At 37.1% G+C, this 27252-nt stretch overlaps 1 protein-coding gene across 6 annotated transcripts in view; it reads right to left on the reverse strand.

Annotated features, from left to right (window-relative positions):
* LOC128694145 (carboxypeptidase D) overlaps positions 1 to 27252 on the reverse strand; it is a 346813-nt gene that overhangs the window by 233109 nt on the left and 86452 nt on the right. For all 6 annotated transcript variants that reach the window (XM_070080625.1, XM_070080611.1, XM_070080597.1 and 3 more), the window contains 4 exons: positions 20462 to 20594; positions 11264 to 11415; positions 8371 to 8562; positions 2288 to 2373 (listed from right to left, as the gene is read on the reverse strand). In XM_070080625.1, coding sequence (XP_069936726.1) covers positions 2288 to 2373; positions 8371 to 8562; positions 11264 to 11415; positions 20462 to 20594 — 563 coding nt within the window. The remainder of the gene's footprint in view (positions 1 to 2287; positions 2374 to 8370; positions 8563 to 11263; positions 11416 to 20461; positions 20595 to 27252) is intronic.

The raw sequence follows: 27252 nt of genomic DNA on the forward strand, positions 1-27252 counted from the left end.
TCCTGTCTGAGTGTGAGTAAGGTAATATTAACCACTTTAACCCTTTGACTGTTTACGCCGTATAAATACGTCTTACGCGCCACTGTTTCTGACGTATATATACTCAATAATTCTAGCGGCTTCAAATCAAGCAGAAGAAAGCTGGTAGGCCCACATGTGAGAGAATGGGTCTGTGTGGTCAGCGTGCACCACATAAAAAAAATCCTGCAACACACAGTGCGTAATGAGAAAAAAAAAACTCTGATCGTTTTTTTGGATTAAAACGCCGACTTTGAGGTGTATTTTCGTATAGTATTTATCGATGTATTTGCGTTTTCATGGTCTTAGGTGATAAAATGGAAAACATATTACAAAAACAGAGATGATTTTCATTACTTTGACGATGAAAACGACCTTGAAACTGAGCTCAAAGTAGCGGAAATGTTCGATTTTTACCAATGTTCAGGAGTAAACAAATCACACCACACGTCCAATACACGTCAACTGGGGAGTCTAATATTCTTTCACTAGTGCACTGATATTATTTATACCATTTTTACAGTAATGCAGTAGTCTGCATAACAGTAAATTTTGTATTTTTTTGTATGAATAAAAAATCAAAATAGAAAGCAATAATATAAGAGAGGCCCCGAGATGTGACTAATGAACAAAGGATATGTTATTTTAGTGCCAAGAATGTCTACCTTGTTTATTCTGGACCCTATTTTGAAATTGGCATCTTTTTTAGTTTGCATGAAATTGGCCAAATTGCCAATTTCTGACCACCATATTGGGTAGTCCAAATTGGTAAATGGGAGGTTTCTTGTACTCAGCTGATAGATAAAATGGAGTTCTAAAGAAATAGCTATGAGTTTGGTCAACTGGAACAACGGAATTGGCTGAAAATAAGGCTCAAAGTCGGCGAAATCGCCGAAACGCATATGTCGCCGAGACTGCTAACTTCGCGGGAGCGTAATTACATGAGTTTTCGACCAAATTTCGAACTTTTGGTGTCATTACCATCGGGAAAAGATTCTCTATCATTTCATAAGAAAAAATAATTTTTTTTTTTTTTTTTCAAAAATTTATCGACACAGAATGACAGTTTCAGAAAGGGGCCTGAAACAGTCAAAGGGTTAAGGTCCGTGCCATAATACTAGGGGTTTGAGCACAGGGTCTGTGCCGTAGTACTACATGATGAGCTCAACTCACTCAGATAAGCAGTGAGTGGTAAATTTGGGCCTAGATATGAGAGAATGGGTCTCTGTGGTAAGTGTGCACCATATAAAAAAAATCCTGCCCAAGGCAGTGCATGATGAAAAAAAAAAAACTGACCATATACAAGTATTTGCTTTAAAACAGCAAATTTGTGGTGTATTTTCAGATGGTTTTTATGGTTTATTCTCAATTTCTTGGTATCATTTGACAGAATGGGTGACATATTACAGAAATAAAGATGATTTTGATTGGTTTCAAGACAAAGTAGTTTGAAATTGAGCACAAGTAATGGAAATGTTTGATTTTTGCTGATATTCCAGAGGACACAAATTACATCACTCTTCCAATACACATTCAACTGGTCAGTCTAATATGCATTCACAAATGAGCCAACACTATTTTTACAATTATTACAAAAATGCAGAAGTCTGTATACCAGTAAATCTTTTACCTCTTGTGTGAATAAAAATTCAAAATAGAAAGCAAGTGTAATATAGGAGAGGCCTGGGCACATAGCTAATCACTTTAATGGGTAGCTGAAAGAGACAAATGGGAGGTTTCTTGTACTCAATAGTATGGAAAGAGTATTAGCGAAATAGCTACAAGTTTGGTTGACTGGAACACTGGAAATGGTTTAAAATAGGACTCAAAGTAGGCGAAATCGCTGATGCGCAAATATCGTAGAGAGCGATTACTCTGCGAGAGTGCAATTCAGGAAGTTTTCTATCAAATCTCATATTTTTGGTTTCGTTACCTTTGGAAAAAGATTATCATTTCACATGAATTTTTTTTTTTTTTTTTTTTGAAATCCTTAAATCCTGAGAACAATTCTTAGATCAGGGGTCTGGACCTTCATTCAGGGTAAAATGGTCAGCTAGACTTGAGTCTGAGAGAGGAAAAGTATAGTGCCTGCTCTCTGAAGGAAGGGGGTGGGGGCTGGATGTTGCAGTTCAAAGGCTCAATTGATTTTTTGACTTGTGATGTCTGTGCACTTTTGACAAGACAGCTACTGAATGAATGATGGTGAATGTTTTCATTTTCTGGGTCACCTGACCTTAGTAAGAAATGGCTGGTGTAGTTAAAAAATTACCTTAGATAAAAAGAACTGATCAGGAAAGTTGCGGTTAAGGTCAACCTGGTTTGCATTGCTTCTACCTGTAGATCCACCAAAGTCTCCTGGAGGAAGAAAGAACAAAATTAATAAGTTATGCTTCTACACAAATAAAAATAATAATTGAAAAAACTGAAGGGACAAGCACAATCAATATTAATTATATATCTAATTTATTTTTAACATAAAGGCTCCATGAAATTGCTTGGTCACTCCTGGAGCTCCATTTGTTTCCCAAGAATTTTAGCCACGTCATTGTTAAAGACTTCTGAAACAGTCCTTGAAATGGCTAATAAATTCTAATTGCTAAAATATTTAGTATTTTGTTTATACAAGGATAAACTTCCAGGGAGATTATTATTATAATCAAAAAGAAGCGCTAAGCCACAAGGGCTATACAGCAGAGAGCTGTCATTCTATTTTGCCTTATTTCAAAACAAAATCCTATCCAAGGTATACTACCACCTCTCAGGATGCGACCTGCAACAATCAACAAACACCCAGGTCCCTTTTTACTGCTATTTACGTAGAAGTGGCAATTGTAAGATCTACCTTTACACCTCACCTTGTGAGGCAGAGCTATTTTCATAGTAGCACACCTAACCCTTTCACTTCTGGAAGCCCCGAAATTAAAAGCGCTGACAATGTCAGATGCTAGAGAATCTTCTTCTGAAGGAAATAACACCAAAAATACAAAATTTATGGAAAACTTACAGAATTACACAGTTGCAAAGTTCGGGGTCTGGGTGCAATTTAAGCATCAGCTGCTTTTCCCACTTTGAGTCATATTTTAAGCCAATTCCATTGCTTAATTCAATCAAATTCTGAATTATTTCACTAATACACTGTCTGTTCTACTGAGCACAAGAAACTGCCCATTCAACTACCAGAAGTACCCTATAAACTGCAAAGACTTCAGTAATTTGGCCAAATTTACACAAATTTAAAATTTCAGTTTAACCCTTTGACTGTCGCAAGCCCCTTTCTGAAACTGTCATTCTATGTTGCAAAATTTTTGGGGAAAAAAAAAAAATTGGGGGCGACATATACGCATCGGCAATTTTGCTGACTTGGAGCCCTGTTTTTGGCCAATTCCGTTGTTCCAGTTGACCAAACTCATAGCAATTTCTTTAGAACTCCATTTTTCCTATCAGTTGAGTAAAAGAAATCGCCCATTTACCAATTTGAACTACCCAATAAAGTGGTCAGAAATTAGCAATTTGGCCAATTCCACACAAATTAAAAAAGATGCCAATTTCAAAATAGGGTCCAGAATAAACAATGTAGACATTCTTGGCACTAAAATAACATATCCTCTGTTCATTAGTCACGTCTCTTATATTACTATTGCTTTCTATTTTGATTTTTTATTCATACAAAAAATACAAAATTTACTGTTATGCAGACTAATGCATTAGTGTAAAAATGATATAAATACATAATATCAGTGCACTAGTGAAAAAATATCAGACTCTCCAGTTGACGTGTATCGGATGTGTGGTGTGATTTGCCGACTCCTGAACATTGGTAAAAATCGAACATTTCTGCTACTTTGAGCTCAATTTCAAGGTCATTTTCATCGTGAAACTAATCAAAATCATCTCTATTTCTGTAATGTGTTTTCCATTTTATCATGTGAGACCATGAAAACGAGAATACAACGATAAATACTATACGAAAATACACCTCGAAGTCGGCGTTTTAATCCAAAAAAATGGTCAATTTTTTTTTCCTCAATATGCACTGCGTGCTGCAGGATTTTTTTTATGTGGTGCACACTGACCACACAGACCCATTCTCTCACATGTGGGCCTACCAGTTTTCTCCTGCTTGATTTGAAGCTGCTAGAACTTACGCGTATTAATACGTCCGAAACAGTAGTGCGTAAGACGTATATCTATGACCAAAACAGTCAAAGAGATAAAAAGAGAGTCCAAAATAAACACTGTAGGCATTCCAGCCACTAAAGCAACATTTCCTTCGTTCATTAATCACATCCCCAGGCTATCCATTCTGAATTCAACACACCAAAAACAAAGTTTTACCCTATTTCTTAGATAATTAAATAGTCTCAGGAATGACTGGTCATGGTTGACAGCATCCCAACAACTGAAACAGATCTAGTAAGAACCCATGAAACAAACCAAAGGAAAAGGTGGGATAGTGGGGCCTCACCCATCTTCAGGAAAATCGTCAAAAATTAAATATCTCAGCTACTTCTGAAATATTTGATTTCTAATTCACTAGTGTGTCTTCCATTCTGTCAATTAATACCACCATCACAGAAAACACCCCAAAGTTGCTATATTAAATCAACCACAAGGTCAGAGGTCTGCTTTTCCCATCATGCACCAAGTGGGGCATGAATTTCATCATATCATGCATTTGCCACACAGACCCATTCTCTTCAGTCTATGCCAAAATATACCACTTACAGCATATATGAGGGCACTAAATTTACATGAAACAGAACTAAAAACACGATAAATCTGTGTGGAACAGCACAGGAAACATACTAAAGTTATGTGAAACAGCGCTAAAAAAACACACTAACACAATTAGTTACAAAAAAAACACATTATGCATTGATCTCACTCTCCAGTACTCAGAAGATTATTCCAGATCTGCTAAATCCCAATCAATCATCTCTTTCTCATTGTGTGTAGCTGTTTCTTGTCATGACTGGCCCTGTTCTTGTCCTACTCACTGCCTCAATTCATGCAAGTGGGTGTGTCTATGGCTAGGACTGAATATTGATTTGAGATGGCTTTTTCATGTGATTTAAAAATACGTATTTCATATATGATTATGCTTTTAAGTTTATTGATTTTAATATTTAACATGTTGAAGATTTACTGTTATGCAGGTAACTAATGAATATTGTAATAGCAATTATATAAATCACGTTAGTGCAGTAGTGAACACGTATTAGATCTCCCAGTTGGGCACGTACTAGACAAATCGAGAAGAGCGATGTGATTAATCCTTTGACGGTCCATCCCATAGTTCTACGGCTTTGAAGCCAGGGTCCAAGCCGTAGAACTATGGCTTGAGCTCAGCTCACAAATAAGCTATGAGTGGTAAATTTGGGCCTAGTATGCGAGAATACATCTGTGTGGTAAGTGTGCACCACATAAAACAAATACTGCAGCACACAGTGCATAATGAGGAAAAAACTGCAATCGTAATTTTGGATTAAAATAGCGACTTTGCAGTGCTTTTCATATGTTTTTTACAGGTACATTCATGATTTCTTGGTCTCATTTCATAGAATGGAAGATATTTTACAGAAATAAAGATGATTTTGATTGGTTTTAGCACTGAAAATGGTTTGAAACTGAGCTCACAGTAGCAGAAATGTTAAATTTTTGCCGATGTTCAAGAGTAAACAAATGACATCAAGCGTCTAATACACCAGCTGATGGATCTAATATACATTTACATATGTGCTGATATTATTTATACAATTATTATAATATTGCATGACAGTAAATCTTCTATTTTTTGGTGTGAATAAAAATTCATTATGAGAATAAAAAATCAAAATGGAATTCATTTGTAAAGCCTGAAAATGTAATTAATAAACAGAGGAAATGTTAGTTTAGTGCCAGGAATGCCTGCATTGTTTATTCTGGACCCTATTTTGAAATTGGAATATTTTGAACTGTGTTAAACTGGCAAAATTACCAATTTCCGATCACTTTATTGGATAGTTGAAACAGTTGACTGGGCAATTTCTTGTGCTCAATCGATAAAATAGAAGTAATACTAGCGAAATAGCTAAGAATTTGGTCGACTGGAGTAATGTAATTGGTCTAAAATGGGAGTCAAAGTTGGCAAAATCGCCACTGCATAAATATCACTGATGCAGCAAAATTCGCCAGAGCATAATTTCATCAATTTTCCATCAAATTTCGTACTTTTTGTTTCATTACCTTCAGAAAAAGATTTTCTACCATTTCATAAGAAAAAAATAACAATTTTTTTTTTTTTTTTTAATTTTTGGACTCTGGCTGTCACTCTGAGATTTGACCTCTGGACCCTGAAAGGGTTAATGTCCTCTGGAATGTTGACTAAAATTCAAGATTTCTGCTACTTTGAGCTCAATTTCAAGCTGCTTCCAATCCTCAAGCCAATCAAAATCAACTCTATTTCTGTAATATATCTTCCTTTCTATCAAATGTATCAAGAAACTGAAAATAAAACCATAAAAATCATCCAAAAATACACCACAAAGTCACTATTTTAAAGCATGCACACGATCACAGTTTTTTTTTTTTTATCATGCACTGCATGGGGCAGGATTTTTTTGATATGGTGAAAACTCACCACATAGACCCTTTCTCTCAGATCTAGGTCAAAATGCACTGCTCATAGCTTATCTCACTGAGCTGAGCTTATCATGGATGTTGAGCTCAAAACCATTGTACTACGGCATGGAACCCAAAAGGGTTAATATCAGAAATGTTTGAGGTGAGTAAAAAATATTACCTCAGGATGGTTTTTATGGTAAACAGGTGAATCAGCCTACTGATACTACCCATAAATCATCTGATTCCACCAGTTAGTTAACCTTAGCCTACCAGTGCTAAGTGCCAATGAATATTTACAATTACAGTGGTACCCCGATTTTCGAACTGCTCCAAACTAAACCAATTATGTAAGGGTATTTTTGTAAGTGTAGGTAGTAGGTTGGTAGACAGCAACTGCCCAGGGAGGTACTACCGTCCTGCCAAGTGAGTGTAAAACGAAAGCCTGTAATTGTTTTACATGATGGTAGGATTGCTGGTGTCTTTTGTCTGTCTCATAAATATGCAAGATTACAGGTACGTCTTGCTACTTCTACTTACACTTAGGTCACACTACACATACATGTACAAGCATACATATACACACCCCTCTGGGTTTTCTTCTATTTTCTTTCTAATTTTTGTTCTTGTTTATTTCCTCTTATCTCCATGGGGAAGTGGAACAGAATTCTTCCTCTGTAAGCCATGCGTGTCATAAGAGGCGACTAAAATGCCGGGAGCAAGGGGCTAGTAACTCCTTGTCCTGTATATATTACTAAATTTAAAAGGAGAAACTTTAGTTTTTTTCTTTTGGGCCACCCCGCCTCGGTGGGATATGGCTGGTACGTTGAAAGAAGAAAGACTTTTGTAAGTGCTTTTGTAAGTGTATTTTTGGGGGTCTGAAACAGACTAATCTAATTTACATTATTCCTCATGGGAAAAAATTCATTCAGTAACGGCATTCAAACAGTCTTCTGGAACGAAGAAAGTTTGAAACTTGGGGTACCATTGTATTTATAATTATTTTTGTTATTTATTGTTTTATACAAAATAATTTACACAATTCACTATTGGGTCATATACAGGAGTTTAGGTTACTATTTATTATCAACACATTCTTTAGGCTTAGGCTGAGACCTATGAGCAACATAACCTTTGGTCTCAAAGATGTCTCTGATGCCATAAAATACAGTACTTCTGCAGATCCCTAATCAAAACTACACAATATCAAGAGCAAATGAAAACATTAAGAGAGAAAATATAATTTAATATAAAATAATTAAAATCAGTGTGTGACTGTTGCTTTAAGAGAATAAAATAACTTCTCATGAGATTTATGTAAAATTTCACTGACACTGCAAAATTTCACTTGAAAATTAATCTAATTTACTGATATTTTGACCGGGCACTAATAAAGAGGCTCAATGTGTGACCCTAACACTTTCCTTCTACAGCAGCTTCACACACTGTGTGACCCTAACACTTACCTTCTATAGTAGTGTCACACACTGTGTGACCCTAACACTTTTCTGTAGCAGCTTCACACAGTGTGACCCTAACACTTACCTTCTATAGCAGTGTCACACACTGTGTGACCCTAACACTTACCTTCTACAGCAGCTTCACACACTGTGTGACCCTAACATTTTTCTGTAGCAGCTTCACACACTGTGTGACCTTAACACTTACCTTCTGTAGCAGTCTCACACACTGTGTGAACCTAACACTTACCTTCTGTAGCAGCCTCACACACTGTGTAAACTTAACACTCACCTTCTGTGGCAGCTTCAAACCCATCCGGGTTCATGGAAGCCATGATGTGAATTCTTGTGTTGTTAACGAGATTAGTAACCCGTTGATCAGTGCCGTATCCCTCTAACAGGTACTGCATCAACAGCAATAAGGTTTCACGTCCAACTGCTTCATTTCCATGCATGTTACCAATGTATTTGAACTCCGGCTCCCCTGTGCAACAATAAGTACAAAATATTTGATACCGTAAACTTAGCTTTATTAATGAAATTATATAAAAAGACATCTTAAGGTAAAATAAATATACATACAAAAATCTTTCAAAATGCAAACTAAAGATAATTTTATCTGATAGTTTTATATCTTTGCTAAATAAATTATTTGCACATTTCCAGCATTGCCGAAAAATATAAAATTAAAGTTCTAGGTTCCTTTCTGTAACACTGTAAACATTTCCATTCTTCTCATCTTGTTCCCCATGAAAGACTAGAGGACGAATAATAAGCAAATCATTAAAATAAAGACAACAAATTTTAGTCTGAAAGAAAATGTCAAGTACTGGGAGAAAAAAATTGCAAAGAGAGATAAGTGTCAGTAGTGGGATCCCACAAGGATCTGTACTTCAAAAATGTTTCTGATTTATAAAAATGACTTGTCAGAATTAATAAACTAAATGAACTTGCTTATGGATGACTAAAAACTACTAAAAAAGTAAAAAATAATTATAAATCCATACAAGACAACCTTGATTAATTAAGCAAATGATGTGATGGGTGATGGAATTTAATGAAGTATCATGTAATATAAATGGGGGAAAGAAAAACAGTCCATACTAAAGACTGTAGAATGCATGATCAAGAGCAATATTTAGATTGGTTTGCTTCTGAAACAAAATGAACACAAACAGGAAAAAATCAATTATTTAGACTGCACTCGGTAGTTTCTTTATTGTTGTGGGTTAACTTACATGGTGGGTACAGGAAGGCAGGGTAGGGCTCCCCCTAGGAAAGGCTGGAGGGAGGGGGTAAAGGCAGTTTTGTGTGCAGGGGGCTTGGACTTCCAGCAAGCATGCATGAGCGTATTACATAGGAGTGGAGATGAATGGTTTTTATGACTTGATGGGCTGGTGGAGCAAAAGCAAAGTAACATTTATGAAGAGATTCAGGGAAACTGGTTAGCTGGAGGTGGAAAATACAGTGCCTGCTCTCTGAAGAAGGGGTGTTGCAGTGATTTTTTAGTGCAGTGTAGGCATACCTCTGGCAAAACAGTGATGGAGTGAATGATGATGAAAAGTGTTTCTTCTTTTTTGAATTGCCCATCCTTGGTAGGTAATGGCCAATGTGTTAATAAAAAGAATAAAAAATATATAGGCCTATGTCAGAACTCTTTTCAGGGACAAAAAAAAAAAGAAAAAAAAAAAAAAAAGCTTTAGAATATTATTCATGACATAGGACAAATCCATCTTAAAGTATGCTGCACCCACATGAAGTCCATTTCAGGACAATTACTTAAGCTTGAGAAAATACAAAGGTTAGCAGTCAGATTAGTTATGGGACTGAGGGGGATGTAATATGAGAGGCTAAATTTAGGAAATGAACCTAATGACCTCAAAGGAGAAAACAACGACTGGAGATATGACCATGGCATACAAAATACTCAGGGTGGTTAAAAGAAAATTGTTTGAAGTGACAGGAACAAGGACAAAGAGGCATAGATGGAAGCTAAAAACCAAAAATGAGTTATAGGGATGTTGTGGAGTGCATCTTCAGACTTAGGGTTGTAAAATTGTGGGATAAACTGCAATACCATGTGGTAGAAGAAAATTTTATACAGAACAAAAATTAAATAGTATAAGGAAGTTGAAAGTGAACACAGATAAGAATAAGGTGATGAGGGTATTAAATGATTTAGATAAGTAAAAACTGGATATCAGATTGGAGGGAGGGAGTATGGAAGAAGTGAACATATTCAGATATTTAGAAGTAAACCTGTCGGTGGATGGGTTTATGAAGGACAAGATAAATCATAGAACTAATGAGGGAAAAAAGGTGGGTGGTGCACTGAGGTATCTGTAGAGACAAAGAAAGTTATCCATGGAGGCAAAGAAGGGAATGTATGAGAGTATAGTGGTACCAACACTCTTATATGGGTGTGAGGCATGGGTTGTAAATGTTGCAGTAAGGAGGAGGCTGGAGGCAGTAGAGATGTGTCTAAGGGCAACATGTGAAGTAAATATTATACAGAGAATTCGTAGCATGGAAATTATTAGATGTGGAGAGCTGAGGAAGAGTTGTTGAGGTAGTTTGGTCATTTAGAGAGGATGGAGTAAAATAGAATGACTTGGAGGGAGTATAAATCTGTAGTGGAGGAAAGGATGGGTAGAAGTCATTCTAGAAAAGAATGGAGAGAAGGGGTAAAAAAAGGTTTTGTGTGCAAGGGGATTGGACATACAGCAAGCATGTGTGAGCATGTTAGGTAGGAGTGGGTGGAGACGAATGATTTTTGGAACTTGACACACTGTTAGAGTCTGAGCAGGGTAATATTTTGTGAAGGGTTTCAGGGAAACCTGTTAGCCAGACTTGAATCCTGGAGATGGGATATTTGCTGTTTGGAATGACATCTGAACTGTTGTATCTGCATGCCTCTTCAAAGACAGTGATAGTGTGAATGATAGTGATTTTTTTTTTTGTCACCCTGCCTTGGTGCATGACAGCCAGGGTGTTAAAAAATGTCAAGTGGACAGAATCCACACTGGTCAACTGTAAGATGAAAGATGGTTCCAGGGACTAAGAGTTGACCTCCACACATCAACTCATTGAGTACAGCAAACATTCAAAGATACCTTCAACTTGGATAGGAGTATATTTACATATTGGCAATTTAAAAAGAGATTAAATTAAAAATATATTCTAACCAGGTTCGTGAATTCCAGGATGATCAGATATCTCCAAGACAAATAATTCCCGACCTCGAACACTTGATCCTACAGAATATAGCTGGGCAAGGTTTGGATATTTTTGTGCTAATTTCTCAAGGAATGCTTCTAGCTCTGGATAATGATGGTACCTGTGGGAAGAAATGCAGTAGTATAAATGTAGAATTAAAAGTTATCAGGCAATCTGAGGAACAAAATGAAACAATTAGGGAAACAGCAATGTCTATTAGTACTAGTACAGTGACTAAAGGCCGAGCTGTTAAATTCTGAACAATTTTTCCAGTTGTCATGTGCAAGAATGTTTGGTAAGAGTGGAAACAAGTGGTTTTTGGGACCTGATGAGCTGTTGGAGTGTCAGCAAGGTGGATTCAGGGAAACTGGTTAGCCAGACTTGAGTTCTGGAGGTGGGAAGTTCTGAGCCTGCACTCCAAAGGATTGGTTTAGGGTATCTGCTGTTTGGAAGGACATCTAAACTGTCGTATCTGCATGCCTCTGACAAGACAATGATAGTGTGAATGATGATGAAAGTGTTTCTTTTTCGAGTCACCCTACCTTGGTGGGAGACAGCCAGCAGGTTAAAAAAATATATATATTTTTTTCAACAAGTCGGCAGTCTCCCACCAAGGCAGGGTGACCCAAAAAGAAAATCCCAAAAAACAAAATACTTCCATCATTCAACACTTTCACCTCACTCATACATAATCACTGTTTTTGCAGAGGTGCCCAGAATACAACAGTTTAGAAGCATATACACATAAAGATGTATAACATAATTCTCCGAACTGCCAATATCCCAAAACCCCTCCTTTAAAGTGCAGGCATTGTGCTTCCCATTTTCAGTACATACTCAAGTCCAGTTATATAAAAATAACCAGTCTCCCTGAATCCCTTCACTAAATATTACCCTGTTCACACTCCAACAGCTCGTCAGGTCCCAAATACCATTCGTCTCCATTCACTCCTATCTAACATGCTCAAACATGCTTGCTGGAAGTCCAAGCCCCTCGCCCACAAAACCTCCTTTACCCCTTCCCTCCAACCTTCTCGAGCGCGACCTCTACCTCGCCTTCCTTCCCCTACAGATTTATACGCTCTCCATGTCATTCTATTTTGATCCATTCTCTCTAAATGATTAAACCACCTCAACAACCCCTCTTTAGCCCTCTGACTAATATATTTATTAACTCCACACCTTCTCCTAATTTCCACACTCCGAATTTTCTGCATAATATTTACACCACACATTGCCCTAAGACAGGACATCTCCACTGCCTCCTCACTGCAGCATTCACAACCCAAGCTTCACACTCATATAAGTGTTGGTACCACTATACTTTCATACATTCCCTTCTTTGCCTCCATAGATAACATTATTTTGTCTCCACAGTTACCTCAATGCACCACTAACCTTTTTTCTTTCATCAATTCTATGGTTAACCTTTTTTTTTTTTTTTTTAAACAAGTTGGCCGTCTCCCACCGAGGCAGGGTGACCCAAAAAGAAAATCCAAAACAACAAAATACTTCCATCATTCAACACTTTCACCTCACTCACACATAATCACTGTTTTTGCAGAGGTGCTCAGAACACAACAGCTTAGAAGCATATACCTATAAAGATACACAACATATCCCTCCAAACTGCCAATATCCCGAACCCCTCCTTTAGAGTGCAGGCATTGTACTTCCCATTTCCAGGACTCAAGTCTGGGTATATAAAAATAACCGGTTTCCCTGAATCCCTTCACTAAATATTACCCTGTTCGCACTCCAACAGATCGTCAGGTCCCAAATACCATTTGTCTCCATTCACTCCTATCTAACATGCTCACGCACGCTTGCTGGAATTCCAGGCCCCTCGCCCAAAAAACCTCCTTTACCCCCTCCCTCCAACCTTTTCGAGGATGACCCCTACCCCGCCTTCCTTCCCCTACAGATTTATACGCTCTCCATGTCATTCTACTTTGATCCATTCTCTCTAAATGACCAAACCACCTCAACAACCCCTCCTCAGCCCTCTGACTAATACTTTTATTAATTCCACACCTTCTCCTAATTTTCTGCATAATATTTACACCACACATTGCCCTTAGACAGGACATCTCCACTGCCTCCAACCGCCTCCTCGTTGCTGCATTCACAACCCAAGCTTCACATCCATATAAGAGTGTTGGTACTACTATACTTTCATACATTCCCTTCTTTGCCTCCATAGATAACGTTTTTTTGTCTCCAAATATACCTCAACGCACCACTCACCTTTTTTCCCTCATCAATTCTATGATTAACCTCATCCTTCATAAATCCATCCGCCGACACGTCAACTCCCAAGTATCTGAAAACATTCATTTCTTCCATACTCCTCCTCCCCAATTTGATATCCAATTTTTTGTTATCTAAATCATTTGATACCCTCATCACCTTACTCTTTTCTATGTTCACTTTCAACTTTCTACCTTTACACACACTCCCAAACTCATTCACTAACCTTTGCAATTTTTCTTTAGAATCTCCCATGAGCACAGTATCATCAGCAAAAAGCAACTGTGTCAATTCCCATTTTGTATTTGATTCCCCATAATTTAAGGGTGAACTATTCGTATGAACATATACTCCGTTGTTTACCGTCGGATTTCCTCCAGTTTTGGTGCACAAGACAAAGTGTTTTCACTCTTTCCTGAAAATATTTATCAAAAATATACCTCAAACAACAACTGAAACATGACTGATTTACTGAAGATGCCATTTGCCCACTAATCATTTCTATATGGGACAATGTAAGGTTGTTTGGACACTTGGTGCCGAGAGAACAATGCTAATACGAATTTCTAATGTTCTAATATCCTCTAAATGTCTTATCTTTATTTCACAAAAAAATAAAGTTTGTTAGTACTTGGAATGTTGCAAAAAAATCTGCCTTTCACTCCCACATAACTCCCAAAGTATTTGGAATATTTCCAAAGTTATTTCATTAGAAAATAGAGAAATCATTATTCTACAATTTCTGTGAATATTATTCCATTTAATTAAGTAATAACGTCGGAAAATGTCGGCATAAATGAATAAGTTACTTCCGAGATATTGGCCTGGAGCGCCGACCGGCCTGTCGTCTCGAAAAAAAAAATCGCAAAAATCGCATTTGGGTGTATTTCTTAGTAAACTGGTGTTCTAGAGCAGTTATCCTCTTCAACACACCGTTTTCTATCATTGAAGACCAAGTCATACAACAAGAAGTCGAGGGGTAACAATTTTATATTGAATATTACTGGTGGATTCTCGCCATATTATGGCCTAATTTATTCAGTCTAGAATATATAACATGTTTGTATGTTATTTATAGTGTTTATTATATCATATTAGATCAATTCTGATAGATAAATAAGCCGAAGAGTTGATATATAAGCTGATATAAGCGTAATAATGAAGTGATTTCTCCTGGCACTCTCTGGAGCCGAGCGTTCCCATATGGTGCCTGGTTGGCTCTAAGTCTACGGATAAGCTCCGCCTACTGTTTTATGATGCCAAATAGTCAGTTATTATACTAGAAAGAATAATGCAAGAAAAAGCGATAAAAAACAAGGAAAAAATTCCAAAAAATATATGGGCCGTGAGCAGACACTCTACCCATATCGCCGTCACCTTACCTGATATAAATGGCTATAATTTCTTGTAGAAACGTCATAGAACATTGATTCTTGTACCATTGTGTTGCCAAAGAGTTAAGCTATTTTTCTGTATGAATAACTCAATTTCCATAATTTTTCGATTATTTTTGGAGAGCGCGTGAATAATTGAATATTGCACCCTTAATCCCACCCCTCTCGCGAACACCCTAGCATTTACTTCTTTTACAACCCCATCTATAAATATATTAAACAACCATGGTGACATTACACATCCCTGTCTAAGACCTACTTTTACCGGGAAGTAGTCTCCCTCTCTTCTACACACCCTAACCTGAGCCTCACTATCCTCATAAAAACTCTTTACAGCATTTAATAACTTACCACCTATTCCATATACGTACTTGCAACATCTGCCCATTGCTCCCCTATCCACTCTATCATATGCCTTTTCTAAATTCATAAATGCAATAAAAACTTCCCTACCTTTATCTAAATACAGTTCACAAATATGCCTCAATGTAAACACTTGATCTACACATCCCCTACCCACTCTAAAACCTCCTTGCTCATTCTCAATCCTACATTCTGTCCTACCTCTAATTCTTTCAATTATAACCCTACCGTACACTTTTCCTGGTATACTCAGTAAACTTATTCCATTACAATTTTTACAATCTCTTTTGTCCCCCTTCCCTTTATATAAAGGGACTATACATGCTCTCTGCCAATCCCTAGGTACCTTCCCTTCTTTCATACATTTATTAAACAAAAGTATCAACCACTCCAACACTATATATCCCCTGCTTTTAACATTTCTGTCATGATCCCATCAGTTCCAGCTGCTTTACCCCTTTTCATTCTACGTAATACCTCACGCACCTCCCCATACTCACATCCTGTTCTTTTTCACCCCTAAAAGATGGTATACCTCCCTGGCCAGTGCATGAAATTACCGCTTACCTTTTTTCATCGACATTTAAAAGTTCCTCAAAATATTCTCGCCATCTACCCAAAACCTCCATCTCCCCATCTACTAACTCCCCTACTCTGTTTTTAACTGATAAATCCATACTTTCCCCTAGGCTTTCTTAACTTGTTTAACTCACTCCAAAATTTTTTCTTATTTTCATTAAAATTTCTTGACAGTGCCTCTCCCACTCTATCATCTGCTCTCCTTTTGCACTCTCTCACCACTCTCTTCACCTTTCTTTTACGCTCCATACACTCTACTCTTCTTATAACACTTCTGCTTTGTAAAAACCTCTCATAAGCTAACTTTTTCTCTTTTATCACACCCTTTACTTCATCATTCCACCAATCACTCTTCATTCCTCCTGCACCCACTCTCCTATAACCACAAACTTCTGCCCCACATTCTAATACTGCATTTTTAAAACTGTTCCAACCCTCTTCAACCCCCTCCCCCCACTACTCACACTTGCACCAGCCCACCTTTCTGCCAATAGTCGCTTATATCTCACTCGAACTTCCTCCTCCCTTAGTTTATACACTTTCACCTCCCTCTTGCTTCTTGTTGCCATTTTCCTCTTTTCCCATCTACCTCTTACTCTAACTGTAGCTACAACTAAATAATGATCCGATATATCACTTGCCCCTCTATAAAGGTGTACATCCTGGAGCCTACCCATCAACCTTTTATCCACCAATACCTAATCTAACAAACTACTTTCATTACGTGCTATATCATACCTTGTATATTTATTTATCCTCTTCTTCATAAAATATGTATTACTTATTACCAAACCTCTTTCTGCACATAGCTCAATTAAAGGCTCCCCATTTTCATTTACCCCTGGCACCCCAAATTTACCTACTTCTCCCTCCACAACATTTTTGCCCACTTTAGCACTGAAATCCCCAACCACCATTACTCTCACACTTGATTCAAAACTCCCCACGCATTCACTCAACATTTCCCAAAATCTCTCTCTCTCTCTCCTCTACACTTCTCTCTTCTCCAGGTGCATATGCGCTTACTATAACCCACTTTTCACATCCAACCTTCATTTTACTCCACATAATCCTTGAATACATTTGTAGTCCCTCTTTTCCTGCCATAACTTATCCTTCAACATTATTGCTACTCCTTCTTTAGCTCTAACTCTATTAGAAACCCCTGACCTAGTCCCATTTATTCCTCTCCACTGAAACTCTCCCACCCCCTTCAGCTTTGTTTCACTTAAAGCCAGGACATCCAGCTTCTTCTCATTCATAACATCCACAATCATCTTTTTCTGATCATTTGCACAACATCCACGCACATTCAGACTTCCCACTTTGACAATTTTCTTCTTATTCTTTTTAGTAATTTATTACAGAAAAAGGGGTTACTAGCCCATTGTTCCCGGCATTCTAGCTGACTTTTACAACACGCATGGCTTACGGAGGAAAGATTCTTATTCCACTTCCCCATGGATATAAAAGGAAAAGTAATAAGAGCAAGAACTATTAAGAATAAAATCAAAGAAAACTCAGATGAGTGTGTATAAATAAACATGTACATGTGTATGTAGAGTGACCTAAATGTAAGTAGAAGTAGCAAGACGTACCTGTAATCTTGCATATTTATGAGACAGACAAAAGACACCAGCAATCCTACCATCATGTAAAACAATTACAGGCTTTCGTTTCACACTCGCTTGCCAAGACGGTAGTACCTCCCCCCAGGTGGTTACTGTCTACTAACCTACTACCTTGGTTAACCTTATCCTTCATAAATCCATCTGCTGACACGTCAACTCCCAAGTATCTGAAAACATTCACTTCTTCCATATTCCTTCTCTCTAATTTGATATCCAATTTTTCTTTATCTAAATCATTTGATACCCTCATCACCTTACTCTTACCTATGTTCACTTTCAACTTTCTACCTTTACACACACTCCAAAACTCGTCCACTAACCTTATTATTTTTATTAACCCTTTCAGGGTCGAGAGGCCCTCTCCTAAACTTGTTCTCAGGGTCGAAAATTTTTCGGAAAAAAAAAAAATTCTTATGAAACGATAAGAGAATGTTTTCCCAATCATAATGACACCAAAAGTATGAAATTTGATGGAAAACTTATGGAATTATGCTCTCGCGAATTTAGCGATCTCATCGATGTTTACACACATTGACAATTTCGCCCAGTTTGAGCCCTATTTTTGGCCAATTCCAGTGTACTAGTCGACAAAAATCATAACTATTTCGCTAGAACTCCATTTTTTCTATCGAATGAGTACAAGAAACCACCCATTTACTGATTTCAACTATCCAATGAAGTAGTCAGAATTTGGCAATTTTGCCAATTTCACACAAATTTCAAAAGATGCCAATTTCCAAATAGGGTCCAGAATAAACAAGACAGACATTCCTGGCACTAAAATACCATTTCCTCTGTTCATTAGTCACGTCCCAAGGCCCCTTTTACATTCTTTTGCTTTCCACTTTGAATTTTTATTCTCACAAAAAATAAAAGATTTACTGTTATGCAGACTACTGCATTAGTATAGAAATGGTATAAATAATATCAGCACACTTGTGAAAGAATATTAGACTCACCAGTTGACGTGTATTGGACACGTGGTATGATTTGTTTACTTTTGAACTTTGACAAGAATCAAACATTTCTTCTAATTTGAGCTCAATTTCAAGGTACTTTTCATTGTGAAACCAATCAAAATCACCTCAATTTCTGTAATATGTCTTCCATTCTATAAAATGAGACCAGGAAAACTAGAATACAACCATAAATACCATACGAAAATATGGTGCAAAGTCGCTGTTTTAAACCAAAAACATGGTCAGTTTTTTTTTCTCATTACGCACTGTGTGCTGCAGGATTTTTTTTTACGCTGTGCACACTGACCACATAGACCCATTCTTTCATATGTAGGCCTACCAGCTTTCTCTCTAGATTTGAAGGTGCTAGAATTTACGTGTACTAGTATGTCAATAACCCTGGTGCATAAAACGTACTAGTACATCGGAAACCCTGAAAGGGTTAACACATCAACCGATTCCCACCAAGGCAGGGTGGCACGAAAAAGAAAAACTTTCATCATCATTCACTCCATCACTGTCTTGCCAGAGAGATGCTTTACACTACAGTTATAAAACTGCAACATTAACACCCCTCCTTCAGAGTGCAGACACTGTACTTCTCGTTTCCAGGACTCAAGTCCTGATGGCCAGTTTTCCTGACTCCCTTCGTAAATGTTACTTTGCTCACACTCCAACAGCACGTCAAGTATTAAAAACTATTTGTCTCCATTCACTCCTATCAAATACACTCACGCATGCTTGCTGGAAGTCCAAGCCCCTTGCACACAAAACCTCCTTTATCCCCTCCCTCTAACTTTTCCTACCCTGCCTTCCCTCCACTACAGATTTATACACTGTCGAAGTCATTCTATTTTGTTCCATTCTCTATACATGTCCAAACCACCTCAACAACCCCTCCTTAGCCCTCTGGATAATAGTTTTGGTAATCCCACACCTAATTTCCAAATTACAAATTCTCTGCATTATATTCACACTACACATTGCCCTCAGATGTGACATCTCCACTGCCTCCAGCCTTCTCCTCGTTGCAACATTCATCACCCATGCTTCACACCCATATAAAAGTGTTGGTATAACTCTCATATATTCCCCTCTTTGCTTCCACAGACAAAGTTCTTTGTCTCCACAGACTCCTAAGTGCACCACAAATCAGGGGTCAGAACCCCTGATTTGAAACTTGCTCTCAGGGCTGCAGCCTTTTTCACTGAAGAGGACCCTAACAAATTTATAAACAGTGCTCTGAAACAGGGTCTAGAAAAGTTGATGATGCCTTACCATCAGCTGTACAATGTACTGCAGGGTAAGAGAGCCCAGAGATCCATTACACAATTTATGCACATGCCAGTACAACCATTGACTTTATTGCCAGAACCTCAACCATCCACCTCAGCCCAGTAGGACCATAGAATCCCTCTCCACTCTCTTCACAATCATCAACAAACACCAGCAACCACAATTTAAGGTAAGCCATTTTATTTCTGTTGCATCTGTAGCCTTAAGCAATAGAAAAAAACATAGTACATCATGACAATGAACAGCAAAAGCATTCTCATTTTTATTTTTGTAAGATTTGGAGACCTAAAAAAAAAAAAAGTTTGGATTTTTCTGGGGCTGCTAGGAATGTAACCCTACTCTTCCCATAAGTTCTCTAATTCCTTTAACACAGATTTGTCATACAGAGCATTTTCAAGGATGTAACTACCATGGTAATCCACAGTCTACCATACTCACCTCTCACCCTACATTAAGACTACAAATATTTTAAGGTAAGTAATGAGTGTACAGTATGTGCATTTTTTTTCTACTGCTAACTTAATATATGATAGTGTAAACATGTTATCAGGCATTTATACGCATTTAAAAGAAAAAAAAAAAAGGCTGACTCACTTTATGGCAATTTTTGCTTTACAGTGGTAGCCTAGAACCTAACCTGCCACATAAGCAGGGCCCTCCTGTATAAGAAAAATGAAATGTTCCCTCTTACTTACCAAAACTCAGGAGTAGAAGTAAATCCTTCCTCTACTGGTCCCTTAGGCTGCTGTGTACTTGTTATAGTGCTAGCTTCTGCAATTTTTGCAACTGTCTCAGTAGCAGGATTGTTTAAGGTAGTGGAACCAACAGCTGAGGAAAACAAATATTTAAAAGAATTTTTCGTAGTACAAACAAAATTTTCTTAAGAAATTAAAACAATTTATTTGCATTTTACTGCATAATACATTTTTTAAAGATATATATCTAGGATTTGTACCAATAAATATGATCTCGCCAAACTTGCACCAATACTAAAAAGTTATTAAATTAAAAAATGAAAAAAACATGCAGAATAAAATACTGCATCATGATTTAGCTTGACTCGGTAAGATCAACCGTGGTGTAACCTGGTGTTTCTGTGCATGTACTCTGAATGATGGGTCAATGCTATGATTTGGAGGATCATTAGACTTTTTTTTTAACCACAATGTTTCATACCAAGGAAAATTGACCCAAAAGAAGGAAACACATTCACCATCACTCATTCAATTACTGCCTTCCCAGAAATTCATGAATATCACAATTCAAATGACCTGTCAAACAAGCATTCCCATTCATCCTTCAGAGTACAGATATTGGTACTTTACTTTTCACTTCCAGAATCAAAGTCCAGTTAAACAATTTCCCATAAACCCTTCAAGGATGTTACCTTGCTCACAGTCCAACACTTTATTAAATCTTTAAGACTGCTTATCTTCACTAACTCTAATCTAATATACTCACATGTATGCCTGCTGATTGTTTAAGCTTTTACCACTTAAAACCTCCTTCACACCCTTACTGGAAAATCCCCTACACATTCTTCCATCCACCCCTAGATAAATACACCCTCCTGATCTTCCTCCACCTTTTAACAATGTCACAATCCTTTCAACAACCTTTCCTCCAATCTCTGAATTATATATTTCATTCCAACACACTTTTAATGTCTTTCCTTCATATTCTCTACATAATATTCATATTAACCCTTTCAGGATAGGTCCCATTGTTCTATGGCTCTGAAGCCTGGGTCAGTCTCATAGTATTATGCCATGAGTTCAGCTTACTCAGATTAGCTGTGAGTGGTAAATTTGGGCCTAGATATGAGAGAATGGGTCTATGAAGTAAGTGTTCATCATATAAAAAAAAATCCTGCTGCAAGCAGTGCACAATGGGAAAAACTGCGACTGCATTTTTGGCTTAAAACAGCAACTTTGCAGTGTAATTTAACATGTTTTATGGTTGCATTCATGCTTTCTTAGTCTCATTTAATAGAATGGAAGATATATTACAGAAATAGAGATGATTGGTTTCAGGACTGAAAGCAGCTTGAAATTGAACTCAAAGTAGCAGAAATGTTCGATTTTGCTGATATTCCAGAGTACACAAATTAAGTCAATTATCCAATACATATCCAAATGGTGGGTGTAATACACATTTAGGAATGCACTGACAACTATTACAATGATGCAATAGTTTGCATAACATTAAATCTATTTTCTGTGTGAATAAAAATTCAAAAAGGAAAGCAAGCATAACGTAGAAGAGGCCTGGAGATGTAACTAATGAATGCAGGAAATGTTTCTTTAGTTAGTGCCAGGAATGTCTACATTATTTATTCTGGACCCTATTGTTAAACTGGTATTTTTTTTTATTTTTTGTGAAATTAGCCAAATTTTCAATTTCTGATCACTTTTTTGGGTAGCTGAAATAAGTAAATGGGAGGTTTCTTGTACTCAACTGATAGAATAGAAGGAATAATAGTGAAATAGCTATGAGTTTGGTTGACTGGAACAATAGATTGGCCAAACATACAGCTAAGAGTAGGCAAAATCACCAGTGTGTAAATATGGCTGAGACCACCAACTTTGCGAGAGAATAAGTCCATAAGTTTTCCATCAAATTTCGTACTTTTGGCTTCAATACCTTCAGAAAAAGATTCGCTATCATTTCATAAGAAAAAATAAATTTTTGTTTTAAATTCTTTGGCCCTGAGAGCAAGTATGAGATTGGGGTCTCAACCCTGAAAGCGTTAAACCAGTCATGTGATTTAATAAAAGGGGTCTCAAGCCATTTCCCACATCGGCATTTTTTTTATCTGGTTCACATTTTTGCCATTTCCCACCGAGGCAGTGAGAAATTCATCATTATTCAACAAAAATATTTTTTTTGTGAAACGATAGAGAATCTTTTCCTGATGGTAATGACGCCAAAAGTATGAAATTTGATGGAAAACTTACAGAATTACACTCTCACAGAGCTAGCGGTTTTGGAGATATTTACACATCAGCGATTTTGCCCAATTTACGGCAAATTCCAGTGTTCCAATCAACCAAACTCATAGCTATTTCGCTATGACTCCAACTGTTCTATCAACTGAGTACAAGAAACCGCCCATTTAATTATTTCAACTACCCAATAAAGTGATCAGAAATTGGTAATTTGGCCAATTTCATACACAATTCAAGTAAGGCCAATTTCCAAATAGGGTCCAGAATTAACAATACAAACATTCCTAACACCAAAATAACATTTTTCTCTGTTCATTAGTCAGGTATCCAGACCTTTTCATTTTGAATTTTTATTCACACAAAAAATAGAAGCTTTACTGCTATTCAGACTACTGCATTATTGTAAAAATAGTATAAATAATATCAGAGCATTTGTGAAAGCACATAAGACCCACCAGCTGACGTGTATTAGACATGATGCGATTTCTCTACTCTTGAACATCGGCAAAAATCAAACATTTCTGCTACTTTGAGCTCAATTTCAAGGTACTTTTAGTCTGTAAAGCATCCCAAATCATCTCTATTTCTGTAACATATCTTCCATTCTGTCAAATGAGAATAAGGAAAGGAAACTACACTCATAAATACCATACGAAAATTCACTGCAAAGTCGGTGTTTAACCCTTAAACTGTCCAAACAGATCTACGTTCACATGCGTAGTGCTCCAAAAGTAGATCTACGTTTTTATACATATTTTCAAATATAACAAAAAAAATGTAAATCAAAGTTTTTTACACATTTTCAAATGTGAAAAAAAAAGATCTCCATTTTTTTTTAATACTTTCAAATGTTGAAAAAAACGTAGATCTATGTTTGGACAGTTTAAGGGTTAAACCAAAAACATGGTCGGAGTTTTTTTTTTCTCATTATGCACTGCATGCTGCAGGATATTTTTTATACTGTGCAAAAGGACCACTCAGTCCCAATCTCTCATATGTAGGCCTACCAACTTTCTCCCGCAAGATTTGAAGCCGCTAGAATTTTGGCATAATATTACGGCACTGGCACTGGCTTGCAAGCCGTAATATTACGGCACCAACAGTGAAAGAGGTTAAAGTGCAGGAATTGTACTTCCCACCTCCAAGACTCAAGTCCAGCTAACCAGTTTTCCTGAATCCCTGCTCACACTCTAACAGTTCATCAGGTCCCAAAAACCATTAGTCTCCATTCACTCCTATCTAACACTCAAGCATGCTTTCTGGAAGTCCAAGCCCCTTGCCCACAAAACCTCCTATATCCCCTCCCTCCAACTTTTCCTAGGACAACCCCTACCCCTGCCTACCTTCCCTACAGGTTTATATGCTCTCCATGTTATTCTTCTTCGTTCCATCCTCTCTAAATGACCAAACTACTTCAACAACCCCTCTTCAGCCCTCTATTACTTATGTTAACTCCACACCTCCTAATTTCCACACTACGATTTTTTTTTTTTTTTAACAAGTCAGCCGTCTCCCACCGAGGCAGGGTGGTAGACAGCAACCACCCAGGGAGGTACTACCGTCCTGCCAAGTGAGCAAAACGAAAGTCTGTAATTGTTTTACATGATGGTAGGATTGCTGGTGTCTTTTGTCTGTCTTATAAATATGCAAGATTACAGGTACGTCTTGCTACTTCTACTTACACTTAGGTCACACTAAACATATATGTACACATTTATTTATACATACTCATCTGAGTTTTCTTTGATTTTTATCTTAATAGTTCTTGTTCTTATTACTTTTCCTTTTATATCCATATCCTGTTTAGACGACTAATTTCTGGAAGTGACTGCTTTACTGCATACATTTCCACTCCTTTTTATTATCATTTTAATTTCCACTTTGATTCATCAAGGTACTGTCGAAAGAAAAATCCTTCATTTCTTATCATCTTCTTTCAAAGGATAAGCAATATCTTAAACTCTTATGGCATCTCAAACTCCTAATTCGTGACTTCAACATCTTACATTGCTCCCACCACCTCTATTGCCTTTCTAAATCCATAAAGTCAAAGAAACTTCTCTACCTTATTAATATATTTTCATATATATTACAAATGTAAATCAAGTATTTACATCCCAACTTCAAAGCTCCTTTTTCTGCAAATCTGCATTTGACAACCTAATTTTTCAATAACCACTATACACTCCCTTTAATACCATGAACTTCTTTCCCTATAATTTTCAATTCTTTTGTCCTTCCTATATAAAGGAACTATCATCTCCTCTTATGGTACCTTCCATTTTTCAATTTGTGCAAATACCAACCACTCCTACACTATACTTCCCTGCTTAACATTTCTGTCATGATCCCATCACTCAGCTGTTTACCCTTCATTGTATCTCCTCACACTCTCCACTAACCAGTTTTCCTGATCCTCCCCCTTACCTCCATAACACTGCCCACCTTCATCAACATTTAACCCTCAAAATTCCTGCATCTTTCTAATCAATCCCACTCCATCTACTAACTCCTACTTGTTTATAATGACAATCATTTGTTACAGCTTCTAACCTGCTTTATCCCAAATTTTTTCTCACATATTTTGCTTGATCATCCTCTTAAATCACCAACTCTTTCATTCCTCCTCTTCACCCTCTTTCTATCCTTTCTTTTACTCCACATATCTTATTCACTTCTGCTTTGTAAAATTTCAAGAACTTTTTCCCTCTAGCCGGGTTTAACCATACCACCAATTCCCTTTCCTCCTGCCCACCTCTATAAGCCAAAATTTCTGCCTGTTTTACATGTGTATTTGTAAACTTTCCCTTCTTCAATCCCCATACGTACTATTCACTTACTCACCTTTAGTCCAACAGTTGCTCAATCTTATTAACATCTCTCCTTATTTTTTAATTTACCTCTTTCTTGTTTTTCATTTCCTTTACATCCATGGGAAGTGTACTAATTGCTCAACAAATAATGATCCAATGTATCTGTTGCCCCTCTTAAAATCCTGATGCCTAACAATCTTTTCCACCAATATAATTAAAAATGACTTTCATAGAAGAACTTATCATATCTTGTTGTTATTCTTTTTCATAAAATTGTGCCTTACAAACCTTTTCCACCATTATTAAGTCCCTCATTTTCATTTACCCTGGCACTCCAAATTTACCAACTCTCCCTAAATATTTGGTACCCACACTGCAACATCCTGCTTTCTCATTGAAAGATTTATCCACAGTCTCAAAGCACACTCGACATGATTATTATAATTTTGCCAATCTTAAGAGAATCTATACAAAATAAATATTATCCTCAGCCTTATTCAGTATCCCTTCAATGAGATTCGACTTTCTAGCAAAAGTTTGACTGCTTTATACTGGCAAGATGGAGGCATAGCACTTGGTAGCGTAACCCCGTGCGAAGTCTAGGTCACAACTTTGATTGTAGATGGCAGTGAGGCAGTCAAGGCAAAGCAACGCGCAGCAGCAGTATGCACTGGCTGCAGAATACACAGCATGCCTCTGTGAAGAATTAGTCCTATCTGAACAAGATTCCTAATTGCAGTGCTGACAAGTTGAATGAATGGTATCTAACCGACAAGTTACTGTGTCAAATTTTCCTTGTCAGTATTTAACCGTCCATTTAACTTTTTGACACACTCATCCACATGGATGTGCAAAGAAAATACCTTTCACATGTCTACCATCACTACTCTCCACCAGTTACTCACTATCGTCTAAACTTTCCATTGAAATTCCTCCTACCAGTGACTACTCTCATCTTTTCTCCTAAACACAACCTATCATATGCCTTTGGAAGAAATCTTCATGTCTCACCGGTATCTTAAATACCTTTATATAGCTATTAACACTTGATCATAGTTCTACTGTCTTCAAATCTAAAGCATCCTACATTCATTCCTAAATCTGCTATTGATAAAGCCCTGTTAAATTCTAAACATAGATACCCAGATATTGACTAAATTTTCAACTTGTTTGTAACTTTGTTTTTCCCACTTTAGCATTTAGTCCCCAACTAGTACACCTAGGTTCCAACATTTTTCACACACTCATAATTTCCAAAGACCTCTTTTATTTCTCTTCTCCAGGTTTAAACACTCTGATCCCATACTTCCACTTTACCCTTCATTTGTAAGTATCTCAGTCACTAATTCACATTTTTTTGCACATCTTGGTCCTCCTCAGAGCTTTCACCTTCACAATCATGACACAGAGTATTACGCACATCAGTGAGGTGCAATACTGGATACTCCTCTCATTTATGGAATTTTTGTTAAAGATTCTAACCTGTTACCAAAATTTCTTCACAAATTTGTTGAAGCTATTACTTGTAACATAAAAATCTAGTTGCAATCTCTGAAACGCAGCTTGTTTTCTCTCACCTTATTCATCTGCTTGTAAATAACAGGAACTATTGTGGCGGTTACTTTACCCAGGATCTTCACAATCATCCCTTGATCGCCCTTTTTGTTAATTCCTGAAACAGCGACAGTCTAATCAGCATTTTAACTCTGTAAATGTTTCTGATCA

The sequence above is a fragment of the Cherax quadricarinatus genome, chromosome 6, assembly GCF_038502225.1.
Source record: "Cherax quadricarinatus isolate ZL_2023a chromosome 6, ASM3850222v1, whole genome shotgun sequence".
NCBI classification, from domain to species: domain Eukaryota; kingdom Metazoa; phylum Arthropoda; class Malacostraca; order Decapoda; family Parastacidae; genus Cherax; species Cherax quadricarinatus.